The sequence below is a fragment of the Numenius arquata genome, chromosome 19, assembly GCF_964106895.1.
Source record: "Numenius arquata chromosome 19, bNumArq3.hap1.1, whole genome shotgun sequence".
NCBI lineage: Eukaryota > Metazoa > Chordata > Aves > Charadriiformes > Scolopacidae > Numenius > Numenius arquata.
In genome coordinates, this window is record NC_133594.1 from 5176636 (window position 1) to 5198884 (window position 22249).

Here is a 22249-nt window from a genome sequence, read left to right on the forward strand (position 1 = left end):
AGGTGAGATATGTGCTTCACGCCCTGCTTAAATGTAATGGTATTGATTTTCCCGGGTCGGACCCAGCGGCTGCCTGGCACGGGGAGGGCACAGTGCCCGCCTCGAGGCACGCATGGACACTGTGAGTACGAGCGAGGAGCTCCGTGGTGCCACCTCCCTCTGCTGTGCTGCCCAGGAGTTGTTCTCCCCCTGCTAACAGCCTGCCGGCCTCCCGCAAAAATCAGGGGAATCTGTAAAACCTAAAGTCCCCTGTAGGTTTTTTTAACGGCTGATTCCCCACCACCACCTTGTGCTACATAAATGTCCTGAAAGCATCCATGCACTTTCAGCTTTTAAGCCTAGAAGCGCAGATCGGCTCCTGCAAGCTCTTCGGCTGGAAGGTGTTTCCACCCAAATTCAGGAGATTTTTGCTTTTTGCCCTTCAAGATGCCAGGAGGCTGCGCTCAGCCCTCCGGCAAGTGCCCCCATCACCGTGTCACCACGGGAGAGGTGGCAACGAGACCCACTCACGTGATGAGCAGCTGCTTCGGAAAAGCTCAGCCATTGAGATCAGGCTCTCAACGCATTCATGACAGTGTATTTGCATTTTGTATAAGGATTTAAAAGCAAGTTACAGAATGGTACATCCGCTTTTTTGGACACCAACTTGGCCTTAGTTATGGTGACACTGGTTTCACTCTATCTTTAAAGGAATGGGAAAATTTAACAGATGCAAGTAGGGAGCCTCACATTTTCTCTAAAAAAGAAAGTTATTCAATGACACTAGAAGAAAAGCTTTAAGCAGTCGGTGTTTGCCAGAGTCCCAGCTCCAACAATATTGCCATCTAATTTACAGTATTTTAAACAATCCTCATTTTTTTTTCTTTTTAAACAACGCCACTAACCGCTGTACAATTAAAATCTAGATGATAAAATATGACTTAGGGAATAGGGGAGGTTGGGAAAGTGTTCATGGTTTTGTTGTCGGGGTTTTTTTTGGTTGGTTGGTTGTCTTTTTTTACAAATAATTACAAATACAATTCCAAGAAGATATATTACATTTTATATACAGAACACACCATTTCTATCAGGGTAGGGTATTAAGCCTAGCTTTTATTTTTACACGGCAACCCTGAGATGTCTTGTCGTCTTCCCTTGCACAGAAACTATACAAGTTCATTAACTCCTTCTAGTTAAAAAAAAAAAACAATGGATTGCTATGTTTTAATAGCATCATCACCCTGTATAAATACTCAGAAAGGGAAAAGCTTAGTCTTTTCCCTAACTCCAATATTTTCATGATTTTTTTTTTCCTGTTTCCCTGCTTAGTGGAAACTGAGAATGGTGACTTTTTTCAAGTGTGCAACTCACTCCTCTACTTGCCTCTTGGTAGTACAGTGAACAATTATTTCCCTTTTTTTTTTTTTGTCCTCCTTTCCAAACAACTTTATATCAGGAACTAATACGAAGCCTTTGCAAAGGTCTGTTTCCTGAAAATCCACTGTTAATTCATGAGCTCCTTTTCAAACTAAAGGATGCAGACATAAGTGTTAGGTTGGCTGGAAATCAAGTAGCTTCTGCTGAATCATGGGATACTGCTTTCTCCACCCCACTGCCTCTTCGTAAAAAAAAATACTTTCAGCCCAGCATAATCAAGTCTTTAACAACAGTGAATTCTATGGATCTTTATGGAGAACAGGACACTGAATGCTTTTCACCGTATTACCTGAAATTCGGATGTACTACACTTTTTTTTTCCTGTTCACCTGCAAGCTACAGCATGCCCAACGTAAGAGTATCTGAAGAGCAAATTCCTCTGCGTGGAACCTTGGCACGGATCCTGATACCCCTTTCAACAAGCCCTGTAACTTTTTTAAGCTGACTTCGGAATAGCTGGATCGCTTCTTCTAAGCTTTAAAATTATGCATGGGAGTCGTCAGCGTCAGCTGTCCGTTCGGTGCCACTTCATTCCCATCGTCTTCCAGCAGCCCCGACACATCGGCGTTGGGTATGCTGTCGTGGTAGCTGCTAAAACTGATGTTGTCCTCTTTGAGTTCAATGGTCCAAAAAGGAGCGTTAAGTTTTCTATTTTGATACTCACGGTACATATAGACAGCACCCACAAAGCCCATTAGTAGGACCACAACAATGATGATAACTGTCAAAATAATTATGTTAAACTGAGTCCACGAAACGTCTGCGAAGGCAGAGGTACTATTGTCAGAGGAACTCATAGGAAATACAGTCTGTGTGGTTGTTGGTGACAACGTGCTGTTTATCACTGCCGTTGGAAATGATGTCGCCTTGCTGGCGTTTGGAGCAGAAGTTGTAAACTCCCTTGTTTCTGGGCCAAGAGTGGCTTCTGCAAAACAAATAAAAAATTATCAATACAGATACGCCAAGCTGGAATCAAACACAAACATAAGAGACTTGACGTTTATATCACAGTTAATATGGCAATTAAGTCTACACTGTTAAAGCTGGGGTTTTTTTTTCAAAATAGTTTACAAAAATGGTTAGCCAGGGTTGGGTTTGTTTGGGTTTTTTTTTAATACTTCTGTGTGCTCAGTGCTCATTGACTGCAGCATTTTTATTGAAAGTCTGGTGATGGATAGATGGGTGCAGTAGGCAAGGCTCAGTGTTAGATACTCATGGTGAAAGCAAGGCGCCAAGTCCAGGTCGTGTTCAGCCCGTGAAAACGGGGCTCTACCAAGCTCAGCAAGAGTCTGGACTTGGAACCTAAGGAAGGCAGAGTTTCACTTGTCTGCGTGGGCTGCACCGTCAGGCTGGGAGGACACAGCGACGCCAGGAACCTTTCACAGTCACTGCGTCACTAGATGTAGGATTACGGTCACAATATTATAATTTCCACCTTACCTGTATAAGAAGATCAAAAATGAAAAAATGAAGCATGAGTATTCTGCCATCACAGCGTTTAGCAACGGGTTTCAGTATTTACACGGCTTTATGTAAAAGGACAAAATAACCCCAGTTCTGCTTTTGAATGAAGAAGTCATGCACAAATCTCACAGAAACCCCCGGTCTGCACAACCAGAAGCAGAAGGGAATCAAATCTCAACACAAAAAAGACTGTGGATGTTCTTATGAAGCTTTTCAACACGGCAGAAGCCAGTTTGGATCCTGGTTTTGTTCCACCCGCTGGCATGTGTCCGCACACGAAGGATGAGAACATGCAACTACCAGGCAGTGCCACAAGGTCCGTCTTCCTCTGCAGCCTGTTCCCAGGCCAAAATAGCCAAGAACCAGCTTTCCTTCCAGCAGACATGGGATAATTCCCCTCTCAGATCCGGGAGTCGGCGACAAGTTAACGCTGGAGATCTCATAAGTGGGATGCAAATTCATTACGCCTTCCTCAAACCGGTTGAGCTATAGGTCTCACAAAGCACCATACCAGCCTGAGTATTAGGCTCCCAAATGTAACTAATAAAACGTTTTCTTCACAGGAATAACCCAATCTATTTTAGAATCTCAAGGACAGGCAGCAGGAACCCTCCAGAAGCTGAAGCCTCAATGGACCAAAATGTTCTCTACACCTATTGCTCCACAGGGCTCTCTGCACCCTCTTTCCCACTCTCTTCCACTTCTCTTCCTGCTCTCAGAAATGCAGCTTCATTTTCAACCCACTTACAGCTGCAGCAATTACAGCCGATGGTGCCGTGCTGTATTGATCCAGCTCTCCTGAAGAGAACCTCTGCTAATTATGACTGAGGAGGAGAGTCACTTCCGAAGGACTAATTTTGCACTAAGTTGCATCTCCAATGGCAACAGGAGCTGGAAATATTCAGCACATCTCCTGCTACGGGCCCTCAGGGGAACTCCCACGAGTTAACTTTGGGCTGTCACGTTCCCAGTTCAGGCAATGGAGAAAGAAACTCCTCTGGAGGGGGCATCACATCTAATTTAGGCTCCTGCTCAGAGCCCCTCCCTGCAGCAGCTCCTCTGTTCTCTGCAGGTCCTGCCTCAGGTTGATAAGGATGCTCGGGATGCTGAATGCCAGGAGGCATTTCTCTATGGGATAACAGGCAGAATTTTGCAGTAGGAAGCAACGTGACAGGAGCAAGAGGTTCCTGGATACAGCTTTGGGAGAAGGGCATGAGGAATTCAGTCATCCTTTCCAAATTCCTTCATCAACACTCAGTTCTTGGCAAACCCTGCCAGTAGCTATAATTAGAAAAAAACCCAGAGCAGAGACAATGGCTGATTCACCAGCGAGGAAACAGGACTTTTCTGGGCTTTATTTGTGAGTCAGCATCAGCCGAAGTGCTGGCAAGGGGGACAGGGGTGAAAACATTTCCTGGAACTGGTGGTAACGTCACGGTGAAACAGTGCCGTGCTCTGACCGCGGACTGTCGCCTCTGGGCCCTGACACATCCAGCGATGCCTTTTTCCGCTCGCCAGGCCCGTGCCAACCCTCCAGATGTCCCGAAGCAGCTCCTTGAGAGCAGCAGCTGCTCAGTCAATGGGCCGCTTTGGCAGCTTTGACGCGAGCGTCATCTCCAGCTGCTCGATTGAAATGCCATCCCCACAAAGCTTCTGCTGCCTCCTGCGATGAAGGAGCAGCGGCAGGAGCCGGGGCCGGGCCAGCAGCCCCCACGACAGCGCTCAGGGACGGCTAGCAGTGCTCAGCTGGGCGGCACAGTGCCACACTGCGTCACAAGGTCCTCGCTGCTGTGCCTCACCATCCACCCAGGGGTCGGGAACGACTGACTTTGGTCACCCCACTCGTCCTTTGAATATTCTCTCCGTCCGCCTTGAAAGCGGCAAAATCTTGGTCAGGGTTAAGACTCTGAACAGCCCCTGTGGACACTCGGGGTTGGGTTTAGCTTTGCCCGGGCTGTACAAAATACAGGTTCTTATTACAACTGTGACCACTTAATTAGAGTCTGGGTGATGATTTCGCTCTAGAAGCCACTCAAAACCAGGCCACTCAATCTTAACTTAAAACTAGTTAATGCACAGTACCTCACCATGTCAATTTTTAGGCAAATTGTGTGTAAGAAACCGGGAGTAAGCTCTACACCTTTTTAACTGCTTAATAAGAAAGGGAAAAAATAGGTGTGAAGGGAAAATGAAAGTGAGAAGAGCACGTCTCTTCCTTCCCCACATCAGGAATTGCCTGTAACAACGCCGTGAAATTAAAACGAATGGTGAAAACTGCCAGTGTACAAGCAAAGCCATACATATGGATTTTAACAGAACAAGGTCATGGAGCTCTTTGCACAAAGCCAGAGCTGTGCAGGGGGAGATAATGGATGACCCGATGCAAAACTGCTGTTTCCAGCCCCGTAACGGTACAGTTACAGCTAATGAGCATTCAACTTTTTTGTATTGATCATCTCCCCGCGCAGAGAGGCCTCTGTGATTACACCTCTGGAGAGCAGCATGGGACTGAGAACCACATTAGCTCCTGATGGAAGATCTGAATTAAATCTCTATTGCTGACAAGGATGAATTTGGGCCCAGATACTTTCCCGAACTCTGGCTTCTCTTATCTAATCCATGAGATCGGTAATGTTTCCATGCATGGAGCTGGAGATCCACCTTGCGGACCAACCTCCTGATAACCACCGAAGGAGCAACTTCAGAACCATTTTCTCCCACTTCACTATGAATCCTCCTGCTATGGAGTAGCCTCTCTAAGTACACAGCTAGTTTGCGCCTGAGATGCTACATGCAGGGTCTCGGATTTGGACTGGAGACTGATGAGAGATCCCCAGAGTGGGTACCAGGGAATTCCGCTGTTGACTTGCTGTGCAAGTTTGGATCTCACCGCTCTGAGCTTTGGCTTGCCCATTTAGAAAGCCAAAAAGTACCCCAAGAATATCTAAACTTGGTCCAAGTAGTTACTGTTTGAAGAGTATGAGGAGTGACAAAATTTATCATAAACACCCTTTCTAGGGAAGTGGACAGTGCTATTGAATGGACTAGTCAATACGGACAATGCACTGGGCACCAGGAGATCAAGTGTATCAAGCGATGGAAACCTGAAAACCTACATTTAAATACACTGCAAACGGTTTCTGTTTTCCAGCTTGCTCACTAGAGGTGCCTGGGTGGTTCCAGAGCTGACTCTAACCCACAGATTTCACAGCCAGTAGACACCAACGTGTTACAAAGGTCTGGTCTCTTCCCTGTGCCACAGGCCAGGTGAACCTAAACCAATTTGAACAATTAACAGCATTCCCTCCCCAGCCTTCAGGCAGCTTGTGCCCACCTGAGCCGCCCAGCGAGCTTCCACACTGGTGTGAGGAGGGTGGTTTACCTTTCTTGGTGCAGTTGGTGCCCTCGGGGTCTCGGACGTAGCCGTCCTCGCACTCCTGGCAGTGGAACCCCGCCGTGTGGTACAGGCAGCCCAGGCACTCCCCGCTCTCCGGTTTGCAGACAGCGGGTGACAGGGCTGGGTCCACGTTCCCGTTGCATTTACACCTGACGCAGATGCTGTCGGAGTTGTAGTAGCCGTTGTCACACCGGTTGCAGTTCGGGCCAGTGTACCCGGTCCTGCATTTGTCACACCTTGGGGCAGTTTCACCAGGATCTACAGGATAGGGAAAGAAACCCGGGATGTGCCATAGCCCCTTGCAGAGAAACACCCGCTGCGGGATTTGTTCTGTGGGACCTGACCACAAGTCACTATGACAAATAGCAGCAGCCAGTGAGTGTGACTCCATCTGCAGTTTTAACCTGAAAATATAACTTTTGAACTGCAGCATTTTCTGTTTCTAGAGGAAAAAAAAGCTTAGGGGTTTTCCGATGCCTCGTACCAGCCTCACAGAGCATGCTCAACACGTTGCTAAGCAAAGACATTCTTATTCCTGAACATTTGCATCTCAACCAGCCAATTTCAGAAAAGAGCTGGAACTATATGGGGGATGTTATCAATCTGCAGGAACTTACTGCCCTACATGAAGCCAGAGGTGGCTTCATCATAAAGGAAATGATGAAGGAAATATCAAAAAAAGTCTTACGCGTGTTCATTACAGCTATGACTTCTCTTGGTTACATCAAAATAGAGCAGGAAGATTGGGGAATCTCTGTTTGGAGCCCCACGGAGATGTTCAGAAGGGGGCTCACAAAGGCATGGATGGCTGGGCACTGCTGGGCATCTCCTGCACTTCTCCTGCCTGCCACAAGCCCAGCAGTTTCTCTCTGCAAAACTCTGCGGGTTCTTCAGAGCAGGCTGCAGCCTGTCGCGAAGCGTTTCTGCTGCCCTCCGCTGCCCAGCCGCTCTCGCCAGAGGCAACACCAGCACCAGGGACGCATCGGGGCAGGCGCCGCTTCCAGCACGGTGCCCCGGCTCCCCCAAACCGGAGAGTCACGGGCTATCAACCACCTCGCCAGGCTGAGACACTCCGAGTGGCAAATTACTTGCAGTGAGCTACATGCATTATCTGAGGAATTGGACCAAAACGAAAGCCTTACGTATTCGGCAGGTGCCGGTCGATGCCACGGTGGAGCATGGGCAGTGATGACAGGCGTGGGCAGCATGGCTGCTCCTGAAGAAGCCCTCCTTGCAGAGCTCGCAGTGGTCTCCCTCGGTGTTTTCTTGGCAGCGCAGGCAGGTCCCTGGGGAAGGGGCAGGAGCAGAGGCAACTGTTCAGCAGCAGGAACTGGAGCAGAACATTTGGGTCAAGAATCTGCACGGAGCGCTCGCAATTATCAGAGCTCACAGGTGGTTTTGGATGCCCTCCGGCCAAAACATGATTCTGGCCTCTTACGACCTTCTGATGGTCGTCCCCGCTCTCCACACGCACACACACATAATGTGAAAAAGTAGGTAACCCCAGCAGAGATGCCCAGAGCTCATCACTGTAAATAGGTCACTGCAGGTAAACACATACTATCGATATTAAATGGTCCTCAAGGAAGGGGAGTTTGCGTCTGTGCCAGTGAGATGGGATCTTGATGCTCCAAATCCCACAAGGGGTCCCTCCAGTTTATGCCTTTGCCCTTTTTTGTGTGCAGCCGCCGCAGAGCGGGTGGCCAGGGGTAAGGAAGTGCCACCGTCCTGCTCTGGGGGCAGATGGCTCCATCCCACCAGCATGGCTTCAGCTCCTCCATCCCCCTCACAGGAGGAACGTTCACTACAGGCACAAGGCACCAGCAATTACTGACCTTCCCGGAGAAACAGGGGAGAACTGGGGGTTCACGTGAGTCACCTCCCCTTCCCGGGGAAGCCCCTGAATCAGAAAACCGATGTGCTGTGTGGTAGCAGAGGCTGTGTCCTAATGGCCCTCTAAATTGCATTTTCATACCATTGTGACCAGAGGAAGAAAAATCTCCCTAGTTATAAAAACGCAGCCTCTATCAAAAGCCCATCCATCAACAGGAACATCCTGTAGCTCGGCGGGCTCCTCGTGGAGGTGGCAGTGACCCGAGGGAAGCTGATTTGATTAAATCCCGTGTAGGAGACTCTGAAAAGGCAACAGCCACCTTCGAACAAACCGGGGCGGCACAGAGCAGTTTATTCACTGCATGTATAAGCACAGAGAAGAGATTCACTGAGCTAATCTAGCACTGCTGCGGGGGTACGGAAAAGTCTCATACCAACATTAACCACAGAAAAAATCCGGAATTAGGTTAATGCTGACTGTTAAAAACCCACAGCAGATTTTTTTATTAATGTTGGAACTGTTTGGCTCCTTTGCAAGCCCAACACGCTGCACAGCTCCTACTTTTCTCTTTCCAGAGCGATGACTCTGCAGCTGAGCATCCCTGAGCAAGCCCGGCGTGTCCTTGGAGCTGACCCTCGCACCGGGACGGGAAGCAAAGCCTGGGAGATGCCACTTTGGGGAAACGGCCGATTCCCCGGGGCGGTGGGGCTGGCAGCACCCCAATGAGCAAGGACACTTCCGTGGCGTCACCTCCTACACACTGTTTGCTCTTCACCCAACAGCTTGTCAGACACGAGCCGGTGGGTTTTGTGGCAGAGATGTCACGGTTAGAGGGGAAAATGATCTGCTGGGCTCGGCTTCTCCAGTCGCAAACCTCCATCAGCAGCTTCAGCGGGACGCCAGGAGGAAGGTCAACCTGCCCCATCAGCACAAAGGGTGCCTTGAACCGTGCTCTGCAGGCATTAATGGTGGTATAAATCTGGAATCACACCTGCATTTTCTGTACAGTCTCGGTCATTTCAGGACCAATGTCTTTCCCATCGATGGAAATTACTCACATTTATCTACACCGACCCGGCAAAATGGCTGCGTTTCCAATGAGTCAGCAGGTTGCTCAGCCACGCAACGCCTGCATGGGCTTGCAATCAGGTATCGCTGCGGAAAACCTTAATAATTAATAGCACTTCCCATCCTGATAATGCCCTCAGGAAGGATCAGACCTCAGCTGGGCAGCTGCAACCAAATGCCTTGCACAGACACAACCTGGGCCACAAGGGTCGTGTCAAAGGAAGGGTCGCCTGGGGAGCTGGGGCTGCCCAATTTCCAGCCCAGTAATTTAATTTTAATTTAAATTCCTCCTGGGCAGAGCGAGGCCGAGCAGAGACGGTAGCAGAACCGGCAGAGGGAGCCCGAAGTACAGCACTGATGCGAAATAAACCTTGAAAAATTGACAAAGACTCCAGAGAGTTGATGGAAAGCTGGGGAGGTCACACAAAGTGCAGTCTCTAGAGCAGGCTGAGTGCACTGCGCTACTTATTAGACGTCGGATCTAATTTTTAATTGACTGCTCTCTGTTCTGGTTTTGTTGGGTCCCCCCACCCCCAACAGCAAATAAAGCAGATGGAGGAAAATTTTTTAAAAAAGGGATTTTTGTCAAATCAACAATAGGTCATTAACCAAAAAGAGGGTCTTTCTTTGCAGTGCCACGGTCGGCGCTGGACGGCCCCAGCAGAAGCACCGCCTGAACAGCCCCATCCCGGGGGCAAGGTCTGCGCCGGGTTTGAGTTTGTTGGGTTGGTTTTTTTAAATGAAGAGTGGGGGGGAACATTGAGAGAGAAAAAGGAAAAGCAGATTATCTTACTCCTTCACAAAACCCACACAGCCAGCTCCAAGTCAGTACCGCAGCTGATGCGCCCACAGCGTTAGGTACAATCTTCTATCCTTCAGGATTAGTAGGACATAAGCACACAAAGTTCAGCACGGGAATGAATGCAATAATTCATCCAGGCAGGATCAGGGCATCGGCTGGGCAGAGTCAGCACTGCAGCTCTCCGTTCCTCTGTGCTGCAAACACACAGGCCACAGGGGAACAGCCACCGCTGCAGAAATTGCCCAGAAATACCATATTCCATGAGCTCTGCCTCTCTGCCAGCTATGCAAAAACCCTCCAACGTTATTTAAATGATCGCCCCTTTCTAAGCTCTTGGATAAATACTAAAGAACTGCATTTCAGCTGGGAAGTTTTGATGAGAATTTGGATTTTGAAGTGTGAGTTTTGTTGCTAAAGTGGGGATTGCGCAGGCAGCCGCATAACATCGCTCCTCCGGGATCTCTCCTTCCAGAGGAGACGGGGAAAGCAATTAGTTTTCCCCCTGCCCTCCCCTAAGCAATTCGAGCACAGGTGCTTCCACATTCACACTCCATCAACATCCGTGTGAGGGGGAGAGGGTCAAAGAAATGATCAAGGAAAACGAACAAGGCAAATTTATAAAAAATGGGCAATACTAATTAGGCGCTGCCAGTTTTTTCCAGGGCTAATCATGTTATCTGTGGCAGTAACAGCCACCTTACGTCAGCCCCACTATAGTATATGTTTCCAGGTAAACAGCAGTTAAACAAAAGCTCCTTGAAAGCCCTGTGTTGTGTATTTGTGTTAAGTGCAGAGAACAATAGAGCACTGATTTCCGATAGAGAATGCAGAATAAAGGCTTTGCTCTGCAGCCTGGGGTAAATATCCCAGCCTTTATTGACTTGTCTAGAAGAGGACGAGCTCCAACCTTCCCCCGCGTTTTAAATTTGGTTTTAATCTAAAGATTCACGGAATCACGGAATCGTCAGAGCTGGAAGGGACCTCTAGAGATCATCCAGTCCAACTCCCCTGCCGAAGCAGGGTTGCCCAGAGCACATCACTCAGGACTGCATCCAGACGGGTCTTGAAAATCTCCAGAGAAGGGGACTCCACGACCTCCCTGGGCAGCCTGTTCCAGGGCTCTGGCACCCTCACCAGAAAGAAGTTTCTCCTCATATTTGAATGGAGCTTCCTATGTTCCAGCTTGTGCCTGTTGCCCCTCATCCTGTCACTGGAAAACACTGAAAAGAGTCCGGCTCCATCCTCCTTCAACCCACCCTTTAGGTACTTGTAAACATGGATAAGGTCTCCCCTCAGCCTTCTCTTCTCCAGGCTAAAGAGTCCCAGCTCTTTGAGCCTGTCCTAGTAAGGGAGATGCTCTAACCCCTTACTCAAGGCACAAAGATGAAGGGGATGAGAGCAGAGGTCTGCTGAATGAAAAACCCAAAAAACAGAGAGAGAGGAGACAGGTAATGCCGGCACCCGCCCTGGTGAGAGGAGGAGTTACCTGTTGAGCTGTTGCAGGTTTTGGAGTGGTTGTTGCACTGGCAGGGCTCGCAGACCGTTGCGTTGAACCTGTAGTATCCGTCACTGCACTGGTCACACTTCAGGCCCGTGACACCGACTTTACACTGGCATTTCCCAGAGCTGCACAGAGGAAAAACAAACAGTGAAAATCTAGATGTGCTGGGAGGCATCCAAAGTACAAACCTGCGGCCAGAGCTTTGGACTCCCCTTTCCAGAGCGGGGAACTCTGCGCGGAATCGCCTGCTGGAAGCGGGACAGGAAACCCATGGGCAACGATTTCCAAAAAGTGATGCGGAGCTCCAGAAAGGCTCAGCCTTTGCAAAACCAGTTGCCCTGACAACAATTTCCAGCTGGGTACCAGAAATCATCACCTGTTCTGAAAAGCCTGGGCCCAAAGCTGTCCCCACGCATCACAGAATCACATGGGGTTGGAAGGGACCTCTGGAGATCATCCAGTCCAACCCCCCGCCAAAGCAGGTCCACCCAGAGCAGGTTGCACAGGAACGTGTCCAGGTGGGTTTGAATGTCTCCAGAGAAGGAGACTCCATCACCTCCCTTGGCAGCCTGTTCCAGTGCTCTGCCACCCTCAAAGTAAAGAAGTTTCTCCTCATGTTTAGGTGGAACTTCTTATGTTCAAGTTTGTGCCCATTTCCTCTTGTCCTGTCACTGGGCACCACTGAAAAAAGCCTGGCCCCATCCTCCTGACACCCCCCCTTTAAGTGTTTATAGGCATTGATCAGATCCCCCCTCAGTCTTCTCTTCTCCAGCCTAAACAGACCCAAGTCCCTCAGCCTCTCCTCATCAGAGAGATGCTCCAGGCCCCTCATCATCTTTGTAGCCCTCTGCTGGACCCTCTGCAGCAGTTCCCCGTCCTTCTTGAAATGGGGAGCCCAGAACTGGACACAGTGCTCCAGATGGGGACTCACCAGGGCAGAATAGAGGGGCAGGATGAACTCCCCAGGAGGATCAGCCCCCAGGAGATGCTCCGACAGCCCCTCTCCGATCCCAGCTTCATGACGGACCAGCCCCGAGTCCTGCAGGACACTGGGACAGCCGTGCTCGCTGCGCCTGAGCGATAAAAGAGCACCCACACGGATAATCACCTCCCCTCTGCATCGGCGCTGAGCGGCACCTGGATTTTCAGACGAGCAGACAATTCCCTGCTCACCCTCCGCTTCTCCTCCATCATCCCATTCATCCCTTCCACGCAACATCCTCACGGCCACCCAGGCCAAGCCCCTCTCCTCAGTCCACTTCTCCTACCCAGCAGGAGCCAGGGAAAGAGAAGAGAGGGTTTTCCCATGGCGGCTCCCTGTTTACTTGGGCTGGAGGCTGGCTGCGGCGGGTGGAGCTCCACAGCTAAAATAGAGGGTACTGGTGATGGTTGGCATGAGCAAATAGCAGGAGGCTATAAAAAGCAGGGGTTACCCTCATTCCTCTGGCTTTCCATGCCAGTCTTTCCACATAGAGGCTTCAAACCTATCGCTTTCATAAGCGAGTTTATGTACTGGCAGCATTGCGGCTCAGCTCTCAGAGAAATCGCAGGAATGGAGAAAATGTTCTTTCCCATCACCTTCCCGGCTACGGCTCGTCCCACCTGAAACCGAGGGATCTGCTAAAGCCCGAGCCCAGGATGAGAGAGTGCAGAGGCGCCTCTCTGCATCTCCGACAGCCCCGAGGAAGCCTCATCCCCTGTGTGCTCCACAGGGAAGCCAGGACAGCACCCAAATAAACGGGATTTGGTCTCCTCCAGGCGATGGATTTATTTGCAGCTGCGGCAGAGGAGGTGGGGACCATCCCCGGAGCCCCCCCTGCACAGCGCTGGATGCACCCTCCTCTCAGCTCTCCCCCGGTGTCACCTCCACCCTATTCCTACACTTTTCAAATTCAGTATTTCAGGGTTCCGTGTGCCTCCAACAAAGATAATCCATTGTTCTCCCTGGCTCCTCCTGGGGAAGAGCGAGCAATGCAGAATTAGCTTCTAAAAGCCCCTAGAAAAATCTGCTGATTAAAACGAATAGAGGCTGAGGCTCCAAATGGCTCGACGCACTGGTGGTGTGGTGGTTTTAATTAAAATGCAGTAGATTGCAATGTTTTTGGGGAAGACTTCGCTTCTGTTAGAAATTAACATAATTTAGTATTTCTGTTGATCGTTTGCTTGCCAAAGGAAGAGGAAATACTCAAAAGGCACACCAAAAATACGGAACTCAGCCCAAGTGGCTACACAATTAAATAGTTCCAGAATATGAAACTTCAGGCATATTTAATGGACTGATTACAAGAAGGGAAAAGGAATACGATGTTTCCTTGCTCTCCAGACCATTATCTGGAGTTGCAGCAGGCAGAGGCAGGATTCAAAGGGACGCTGTGAAGCAGCTCAGTACGTTTGACTTTTAAAGAGCTTTTCACAAGACCTAACATTAATCCAAACGTTGTCACAGTGTTTAAAATAAGAGCAAACAAAAAGCAGTTTGTTTTTATTTGCTTCTGACCGCCACCAGACAGATCATTCCCGAAAGCGGGCAGAGCCAAGCAGGGAAAAGCGACTAATTTGGGGAGGAATCTGAAATTTAGCCTGAAAACACATCTTCTGGGGATGTGCCCTATGAATAGGACTTTGCAGGACCAAGCATTTGAGCTGTATCTTCTTCACCCTCCCAGGCTTCCTCCTGGCGCCCAGGGAGCTGTGTTTTACGCTCTCCTGTCCCTCGATCAAGCCTTTATCTTAATGCCACCCTCCTCTTCCTCCCGCCTGGCACCCTTCCATCCAGACTCCCACTTCATCTCTTTAAAGCAGGTTTATTTCCCCAATGACACTGCTAGAGCCCAATGCAGCGTTTCGGGGGGCAGCGTCCCTTCATTTCACTCGTCAGGCTTAAAAATAACAGGAAAGCAAGCTATTTTAAAATAAAAAAAAAAAAAAAGGAAAATAAAAAGAAAGACCGTTTTGGAAAGTTTGGGTTTAATGCCTCTCAAGCAGACCTTTTCTCAACATGTTACACGTGGCGCGGAGCCAAGTCCTGCATGTGCAAGAATTAAATCACTCAGCAAATATAAAGCTTTGCCTGTGGTCATTGCTTCCATAGAATAAAGCCCCCTTACAACACTCCTTTTCATAGCTCCAGTCCAGTAAAGACTGTCAGACACTTTTTAAAGCAAAGGTCAATGATATAAATGCCTCGAAACCACCAAAAAAAAAAAAAAAAAGAAAAAAAAAAAGTCCTGTTAACAGACCGATTGTGCCCATAAAAATCCAGAAACTTGAAAGAAAAGACCCACAGTTTAATACTTGCACAGTGAGAACTGAACTGGATTTTGAGTATCAGCCAGGAATTTCTTTTTTGGGGGAAAGTGGGGGGGAAAGAGGGGGAAGGGAAGAGGGAAACATTTTGATGCAGCAACATCAATTGCTCAACTCCATTGCAGATGATTATTAACTCCACTGAAGCCAGCCAATTTTTAACTCTCCCAAAAGAATTGATGGAAGGATGTGTTGGGACAAAACCAGACTTCCAGTAACAAAAGCCTCCTGCCAGCCTGGGTTTCTACTAGATTTTTACCAGTATACTTATTTGAAAGCCCAGGTAGGTGTGTGTATATCACCATCACTTCGTTCATCAACTTCATATACGTTTCCTAATGATTAAAACCATCACCAGCACGAGAGATGCTGGCAGAAGGAGCAGGCAGTGATTAACCAGCCCGCGGGGACAGGGGCAGACCCTGTGCAAGGTTGGGATCCAACACCAAGAGATCTGACCTTCTAGGGGTGAGGGCTACACCCCAGGCTGGGGACCCCCCCGAAGCAGGAGCTTATGCATCTAATGGCCCTCAGCCCTTGGGCTCCAGGTTATGCCTTGAAGCTGCTGTGGAGATGCCTGCAGGGTGACAGCCCGGGGCCGGAGAGCACCCACTGGCAGGATGCAGCCATGCCAGAAGACACTGGGGAGGGGGCTGTAAAGAAAAGCCAAATATCATAGAATCATAGAAGGGTTTGGGTTGGAAGGGACCTTAAAGATCATCCAGTTCCAACCCCCTGCCCTGGGCAGGGACACCTCCCACCAGATCAGGTTGCTCAAAGCCCCATCCAGCCTGGCCTTGAACCCTTCCAGGGATGGGGCATCCACAGCTTCTCTGGGCAACCAGGGCCAGGGTCTCACCACCCTCACAGCAAAGAATTTCTTCCCCAGATCTAACCTAAATCACCCCTCCTTCAGTTTAAAACCATTCCCCCTTGTCCTATCACTCCACTCCCTGATCGAGAGTCCCTCCCCATCTCTCCTGGAGCCCCTTTAGGGACTGGAAGGGGCTCTAAGGTCTCCCCAGAGGCTTCTCTTCTCCAGGCTGAACCCCCCCAACTCTCTCAGCCTGTCCTCACAGCAGAGGGGCTCCAGCCCTCGGAGCATCTTGAAATATTGCTGGTCTAGTGGGTCTAGTCCCTGCCAATGGCAGGGGGGTTGGAAATGAATGGTCTTTAAGGTCCCTCCCAAACTAAACCATTCTATGATTCTATGACTGGGCAATGGGGGACAGCCTCCACCCCAAAATATGTCTGCAAAAGCCAGGCTGATTTCACTTCTACTCCACCCCAGGGGAACTGGCCCAGGACACAGGAAATCCTGTCACCCACCAAGTGATTTGCGCCACCAGTGGCCACAAACCCGTGGTAGGATTTTACATGGGACTGTAGTTTTACAGCTACAGAAGTCATGGGGACACAACAGGTTCCCCCCCCTGCCCCCGTGCATTCCTCTGGGTGCTGTTAAACAGGAGGACTGCAGATAGTTTTGACCCCACTTGGAAGTGTCCTAGGGAGCAGAGCACAGAGAACAGGTAACATCTCCAAAATCCTCATCAAAGGAAAAAAAAACCAACCAAACATTAAAATGTCTGTGATCTGTGAGAGATGGCAACATGCAGTTGCATCTGCGATGGGTCTCCATTCCTCCTCCCCAGAAACACCCTCAGCTTAGCAGGGACATGTCAGACACAAGATGGATGGGGAGATGGAGGACCATCGCCTTAGGGGCTGTTGGGAGGCACGCTGTGCAGGGTTTAATGGTGTAACAGAAAACCCTTAGCAAGCTCTAATCATTTATTTTCCTCTTCCCCTCCCTCCCCCCCCACAAGGAGGAGGGAAGAGAGAAATTCACTTTGAATGTTTTCCCAGCTGCCAGAAAAATCTGGATGCCCAGCTGCCGTTGAGAGCCCAGGGACCGCCTGGCCACGGCAGAGCCAGCCAAAATGGCCCAGCACCGGGCTTTTGTGCCTTTATTTTAAAAACATACAAGACTGGGAAGCTTTTGAGTCTCAAACCAGGGCATACCATGTGAAGGAGCCAGGCAAAACTCCCCATGGCTCTGAAGGAGAGCTTTACTAAACACATTTACCATCATTTACCACCTTCCCCTTGAAGTTGTTGAAGTGTTGCCAGCAGATCCAGAGAGGTGATTCTGCCACTTTGCTCTGGTGAGACCTCACCTGGAGCACTGTGTGCAGGTCTGGAGCCCTCCATATAGAAAGGACATGGACCTGATGGAGCGGGTCCAGAGGAGGGCCACTAAAATGATCAGGGGGTTGGAGCACCTCTGCTACGAGGACAGGCTGAGGGAGCTGGGGTTGTCCAGCCTGGAGAAGAGGAGGCTCCGGGGAGACCTAATAGCGGCCTTCCAGTACCTGAGGGGGGCTACAGGAAGGCTGGGGAGGGTCTGTTTACAAAGGCCTGCAGTGACAGGACGAGGGGCAATGGTTTTAAGTTGGAGAAGGGGAAATTTAGATTGGATATTAGGAAAAAGTTCTTTATTATGAGGGTGGTGGAACACTGGAACAGGTTGCCCAGGGAGGTGGTTGAGGCCCCTTCCCTTGAGATATTCAAGGTGAAGCTCAACAAGGCCCTGGGCAACCTCATCTAGTTGGGGGTGTCCCTGCTGACTGCGGGGAGGTCGGACTAGATGACCTTTGGAGGTCCCTTCCAGCCTGGACCAATCTATGAATCTATGAAGCACAGAGCACAAACACCCCCCCTCGCGCCACAGCATCTCCCAGGGCCACCTCACTTGCCAGGACCATCCCCAGAAGCGCCCTTGAGGGGCTGGGAAAAAGGAAAGCGAGGGCTCCCGCCAACCCTTCCCCTTCCATCACTCATCCCAGCAGGGCCCGGAGGTGTTCCTGTAACAAAGATAATTAACAGCAACGACAGCGCTCCTTATGAATGAGGAAAAACGCGTCGCCGAACTAGGAGCGTCTGTAAAACATCCCCGATGAAAAGGCTTTGTCACACTTTGATGGAGTAAGACAAAAGGACGGTGCAGAAGATGAGGAGGATTCAGAAGAGATGTCGCTAAAAAGGGTGCGTTTCTCCAGCTCCTTTTGTGCTGAATTTCTGTGATGCCTGACAGCAGCCAGGGGATACATCTCTTACATTTTTCTGGGCAACGTAGAAAAGTTAACATTTGAATCTAAACGCTCCCAGACACCTCTGTCGGGAAACCGACGCTGTTAACCCCGAGCAAACCGCGAGCCCTCGTAACCCACGTGTTGATTTCCCTTTCGGTCAATTAATTTGCCTCTCAGCACGTGGGGATGCGGGGAGCAGGAAAAAGCCCCACGTTGGGGCCGAAAGGCGTCGGCGGAAGGGTTGGTGTGACCGGGGCCGAGCCCCGCGCCCCGCTCAGAGCTGCCTTTGTGGAGGCCAGAAGAAGCGGGGCTTTATTTTGGTGAACATTGGGCCATTGTGCGCCGCATTCCTCGCTTTGTGCCAGGGGACGGCGTCCGTTTATATGGCAGCCCTCGACGGAGCGGGGACACTTCACAGCTCTGAAAGGCTGTTCTGTAAATGTCAAAGGGCCACCTTGTCTGGCCACCACCGCCTCCACCACCCCGTCTCCCCCGCCACTGGGAAAGCCGGGGATCTCCAGCCCGGGGCTGGGATGTCTCCTCCGGGTGCCCTCCTGCCACCACCTGCTGGGACCTCGGTGGCTGGGGAGGGAGGAAGCGATGGGAAGAGCGCGATGATGGATGGGGTCCTCTATTGTTTGGCACAAGAAGGAGCAGGAAAAGCCTAACTGACCACAAAAATCTCAACCCCAAATGGTGGGTCCTTGCTTATCATAAAATCATAGAATCATAGGATGGTTCGGGTTGGAAGGGACCTTAAAGATCATCCAGTTCCAACCCCTGCCCTGGGCAGGGACACCTCCCACCAGACCAGGTTGCTCAAAGCCCCATCCAACCTGGCCTTGAACCCCTCCAGGGATGGGGCAGCCACAGCTTCTCTGGGCAACCTGGGCCAGGCTCTCACCACCCTCACAGCAAAGAATTTCTTCCTGAGATCTCATCTCAATCTCCCCTCTTTCGGCTTAAAACTGTTCCCCCTCGTCCTATTGCTGTACTCCCTGATCAAGAGTCCCTCCCATCTCTCCTGTAGCCCCTTTAGGGACTGGAAGGGGCTCTAAGGTGTCATAGAATCATAGAATCATAGAATCATAGAATGGCTAGAGTTGGAAAGGACCTTAAAGATCATCTAGTTCCAACCCCCCTGCCATGGGCAGGGACACCTCTCACTAGAGCAGGTTGCTTAAAGCCCCATCCAGCCTGGCCTTGAACACTTCCAGGGATGGGGCATCCACAACTTCCCTGGGCAACCTGTTCCAGTGCCTCACCACCCTCACTGTAAAGAATTTCTTCCTTATATCTAATCTAAATCTCTTCTCTTCCAATTTAAAACCATTGCCCCTTGTCCTGTCACCACTCTTCCTGACAAAGAGTCCCTCTTCAGCTCTTCTGTAGGCTCCCTTCAGGTATTGATAGGCTGTCCCCAGAGCCTTTTCTTCAGGCTGAACACCCCCAACTCTCTCAGCCTGCCCTCATAGCAGGGGGGCTCCAACCCTTGGAGCATGTTCATGGCCCTCCCAGAACATCCCCTGGAGATCACGGCAATATGGGGATGGGACAGGCAACCTTGATGCAGAGGAGGAGACATCAATGGGGAAGGCAGGGAGATGGGACTATTCCATACTGGACACACTGGTTTTGTGCAGCGTAGTCCCCAGCAGAAAAAAAAGCCACGGGCAACAAAAGCTGCCTGAACCCAAACCAGAATTCAACCATAGGAGCCGAGAAAGTTGTGCCAATATTTTTCTTGAGAGCAGTCAATGTTCACCAGAGCTGCAAGTCTGCAACAGGCAACACAGGAACGGCAAAGGCACCTGGAAAACCAGCAAAATAACGGGATTTCTGAGAAGCTACAATTATTGTAGGGGAGATGATAACAATCTACCTTTCACTGCTGCTGTGTCCAGTCACTCATTCATTTCCCATCCCTGTCTGCAACCCAATAAAAATGGGTGCAGGGACAATATTTACCTGCTTGTGGGGGAGGAGAAGAGGAGAGCTAATCGGATGTAAAGGATATAAAAGTCTGTAATAGGAGAGAGATGCAGATAATTAAAGCACACAGAAAAACATGCTCTAACGGGTTATTCTTCTGCTTTTATGACGTCCACATGTAACAATTTCTGCTACAAAAAAAATCTGTTCTCTGCAGACTGATGCTGACAAGGCATTACTGGGAGATAATGAGCCACCACTCGTGCTCAGCCGATCTATAAAAAGGAGAGCAGTCTTTTTAAAATAGGGGAAAAGGGGGGCTTTTTTGGTTTGATTTTCTTTTTTTTTTTTTAAAAAATAAGTCCTTGAGGAATTGGGCTCCCAAGGTGTTATCTCCAAAGGGGAGCAGTGCTCAGTGTGGTTTACTGGACTGCTAGAATACAGGAGGATGGAAATACAGCTCCCACGCAAAGAAAAAGCATTTCAGAAGAGTGGTGGCACTCTGAAGACTGAAAATGAAGATTTTTCTTTATGCAAAATGAGAACTCCACCGCCTTCCCCCAAATAACCTCCTGTGGACAGGGTGGGCAGAAGCCCTGGGAACATGAAGTCTCTCTCATCTCAACCCGTTGCCAGGAGCACCCTTCCTGCCCAGGCTGGTGAAGCTCCACAAAAGCCTTGAATTTCAACGGATCTGCATCTTCCGACCAACAAATTCTGCCCCGTGTAGCTTCACACCGCATGATGCTCAAGGTGGGTCCAGTCCATGACCCACCTGGGTGCTTCCCAACACCACCAGGACTCCTGTTCCTCATCACTTCCCCCCCCATCCATGGTCTCTTTGCACCTTTTCACGTGCCACCACCTCTGCAAGCCCAGCCTACGGCTCCCCCTGCCCAGCTCCCCAGGCTCCTCCAGAAACCCCAGCCCTCATTCAAAGACCTTAACAAAGAACATTGTCCAGTGCTGCTGACCTTCCTCTCACCAGCAAACCCATATGAGTAAAGGGTCACAAGATCAGCCTCTCCAAGGAGAAGCCCACGACAAAGAAGGCTCACAGCGATGGAGGCTGCCCAGCACCCAGCATCCCCGCTCCGGGGCAGAGCCGTAAGTGCTCTCAGGGATGCTCTGCCTGAATTCTTTTTAATGTGAACACAAAGCACAAGATGCCCTGGAGGGAGCAAAACGTCTCTGAATTGACACTTTGGCATTTATAGGCAGGCTTTATCTTCCCCCCCCCCCCCCTTTTTTTTTTTTTTTAAATGGAAATGAGTGACGGGAGCTCTCTCTAACACGAGTTATGCCGAGCCTGCGGCACGAGCCGGGATTACCCGTGGCAGAGTCCTCTCCCAGCCAGCAGCAAGGGAAAGGCTGCTGGGGCAGCGAAGGAGCCGAGCGCTGCAGGCTTGGGCAGCCTGTCTCAGGGCAGGACATCAACCAAAGCCAATGTGGCCTCCAAGCAGCACTGCAGAGCCTCTGCTTCCCACGGCTCTTCTGCCTGGGGGGGAAACTGAGGCACAGGCAGAGGGAGCCACTGACGCTGATTCACAGACCCCAATTTAACATACATTGGGTTTCAGTAGGGACAAGTGTTGAGGGGCAGGTCCTGCTTGACAAACCTGATCTTCTATGATAAAGTGACCCGCCTGGTGGATGAGGGAAAGGCCGTGGATGTTGTTTACCTGGACTTTAGCAAGGCCTTTGATACAGTCTCCCACAGTATCCTCCTGGAGAAACTGGCTGCCCATGGCTTGGATGGGAGGACTCTCCGCTGGGTTAAAAACTGGATGGAGGCCCGGGCCCAGAGAGTGGTGGTAAATGGAGTTAAATCCAGTTGGCAGCCGGTCACAAGTGGTGTCCCACAGGGCTCGGTACTGGGGCTGGTTCTCTTTAACATCTTTACCAACAATCTGGACGAGGGGATCGAGTGTACCCTCAGTAAATTTGCAGATGACACCAAGTTGGGTGGGAGTGTCAACCTGCTGGAGGGTAGAAAGGCTTTGCAGAGGGATCTGGACAGGCTGGATCAATGGGCTGAGACCAACGGGATGAGGTTCAATAAGGCCCCTTACCACAAAAGAGACATTGAGGTGCTGGAGCGGGTCCAGAGAAGGGCAACAAAGCTGGTGAGGGGTCTGGAGAATAAGTCTTATGAGGAGAGGCTGAGGGAGCTGGGGGTGTTCAGTCTAGAGAAGAGGAGGCTGAGCGGAGACCTTCTCGCTCTCTACAACTACCTGAAAGGAGGGTGTAGAGAGGCAGGGGTAGGTCTCTTCTCCCAAGTCACAGGCGACAGGACAAGAGGAAATGGCCTCAAGTTGCACCAGGGGAGGTTCAGGTTGGATATCAGGAAGAATTTCTTCACTGAAAGGGTTATCAAGCCTTGGAATGGGCTGCCCAGGGAGGTGGTTGAGGCACCATCCCTGGAGGTATTCAA

The 22249-nt window shown here is 50.2% G+C and overlaps 1 protein-coding gene across 1 annotated transcript in view; it reads right to left on the reverse strand.

Annotated features, from left to right (window-relative positions):
* Positions 1-1886: 1886 nt before the first annotated feature.
* The window catches only part of MEGF9 (multiple EGF like domains 9), a 55643-nt gene continuing 35280 nt past the window's right edge, over positions 1887-22249 (reverse strand). Inside the window, exons 3-6 of the mRNA XM_074161390.1 lie at positions 11468-11607; positions 7420-7563; positions 6263-6535; positions 1887-2341 (exon numbers count right to left, since the gene is read on the reverse strand). Of these exons, the coding sequence (XP_074017491.1) occupies positions 1887-2341; positions 6263-6535; positions 7420-7563; positions 11468-11607 (1012 nt within the window). The remainder of the gene's footprint in view (positions 2342-6262; positions 6536-7419; positions 7564-11467; positions 11608-22249) is intronic.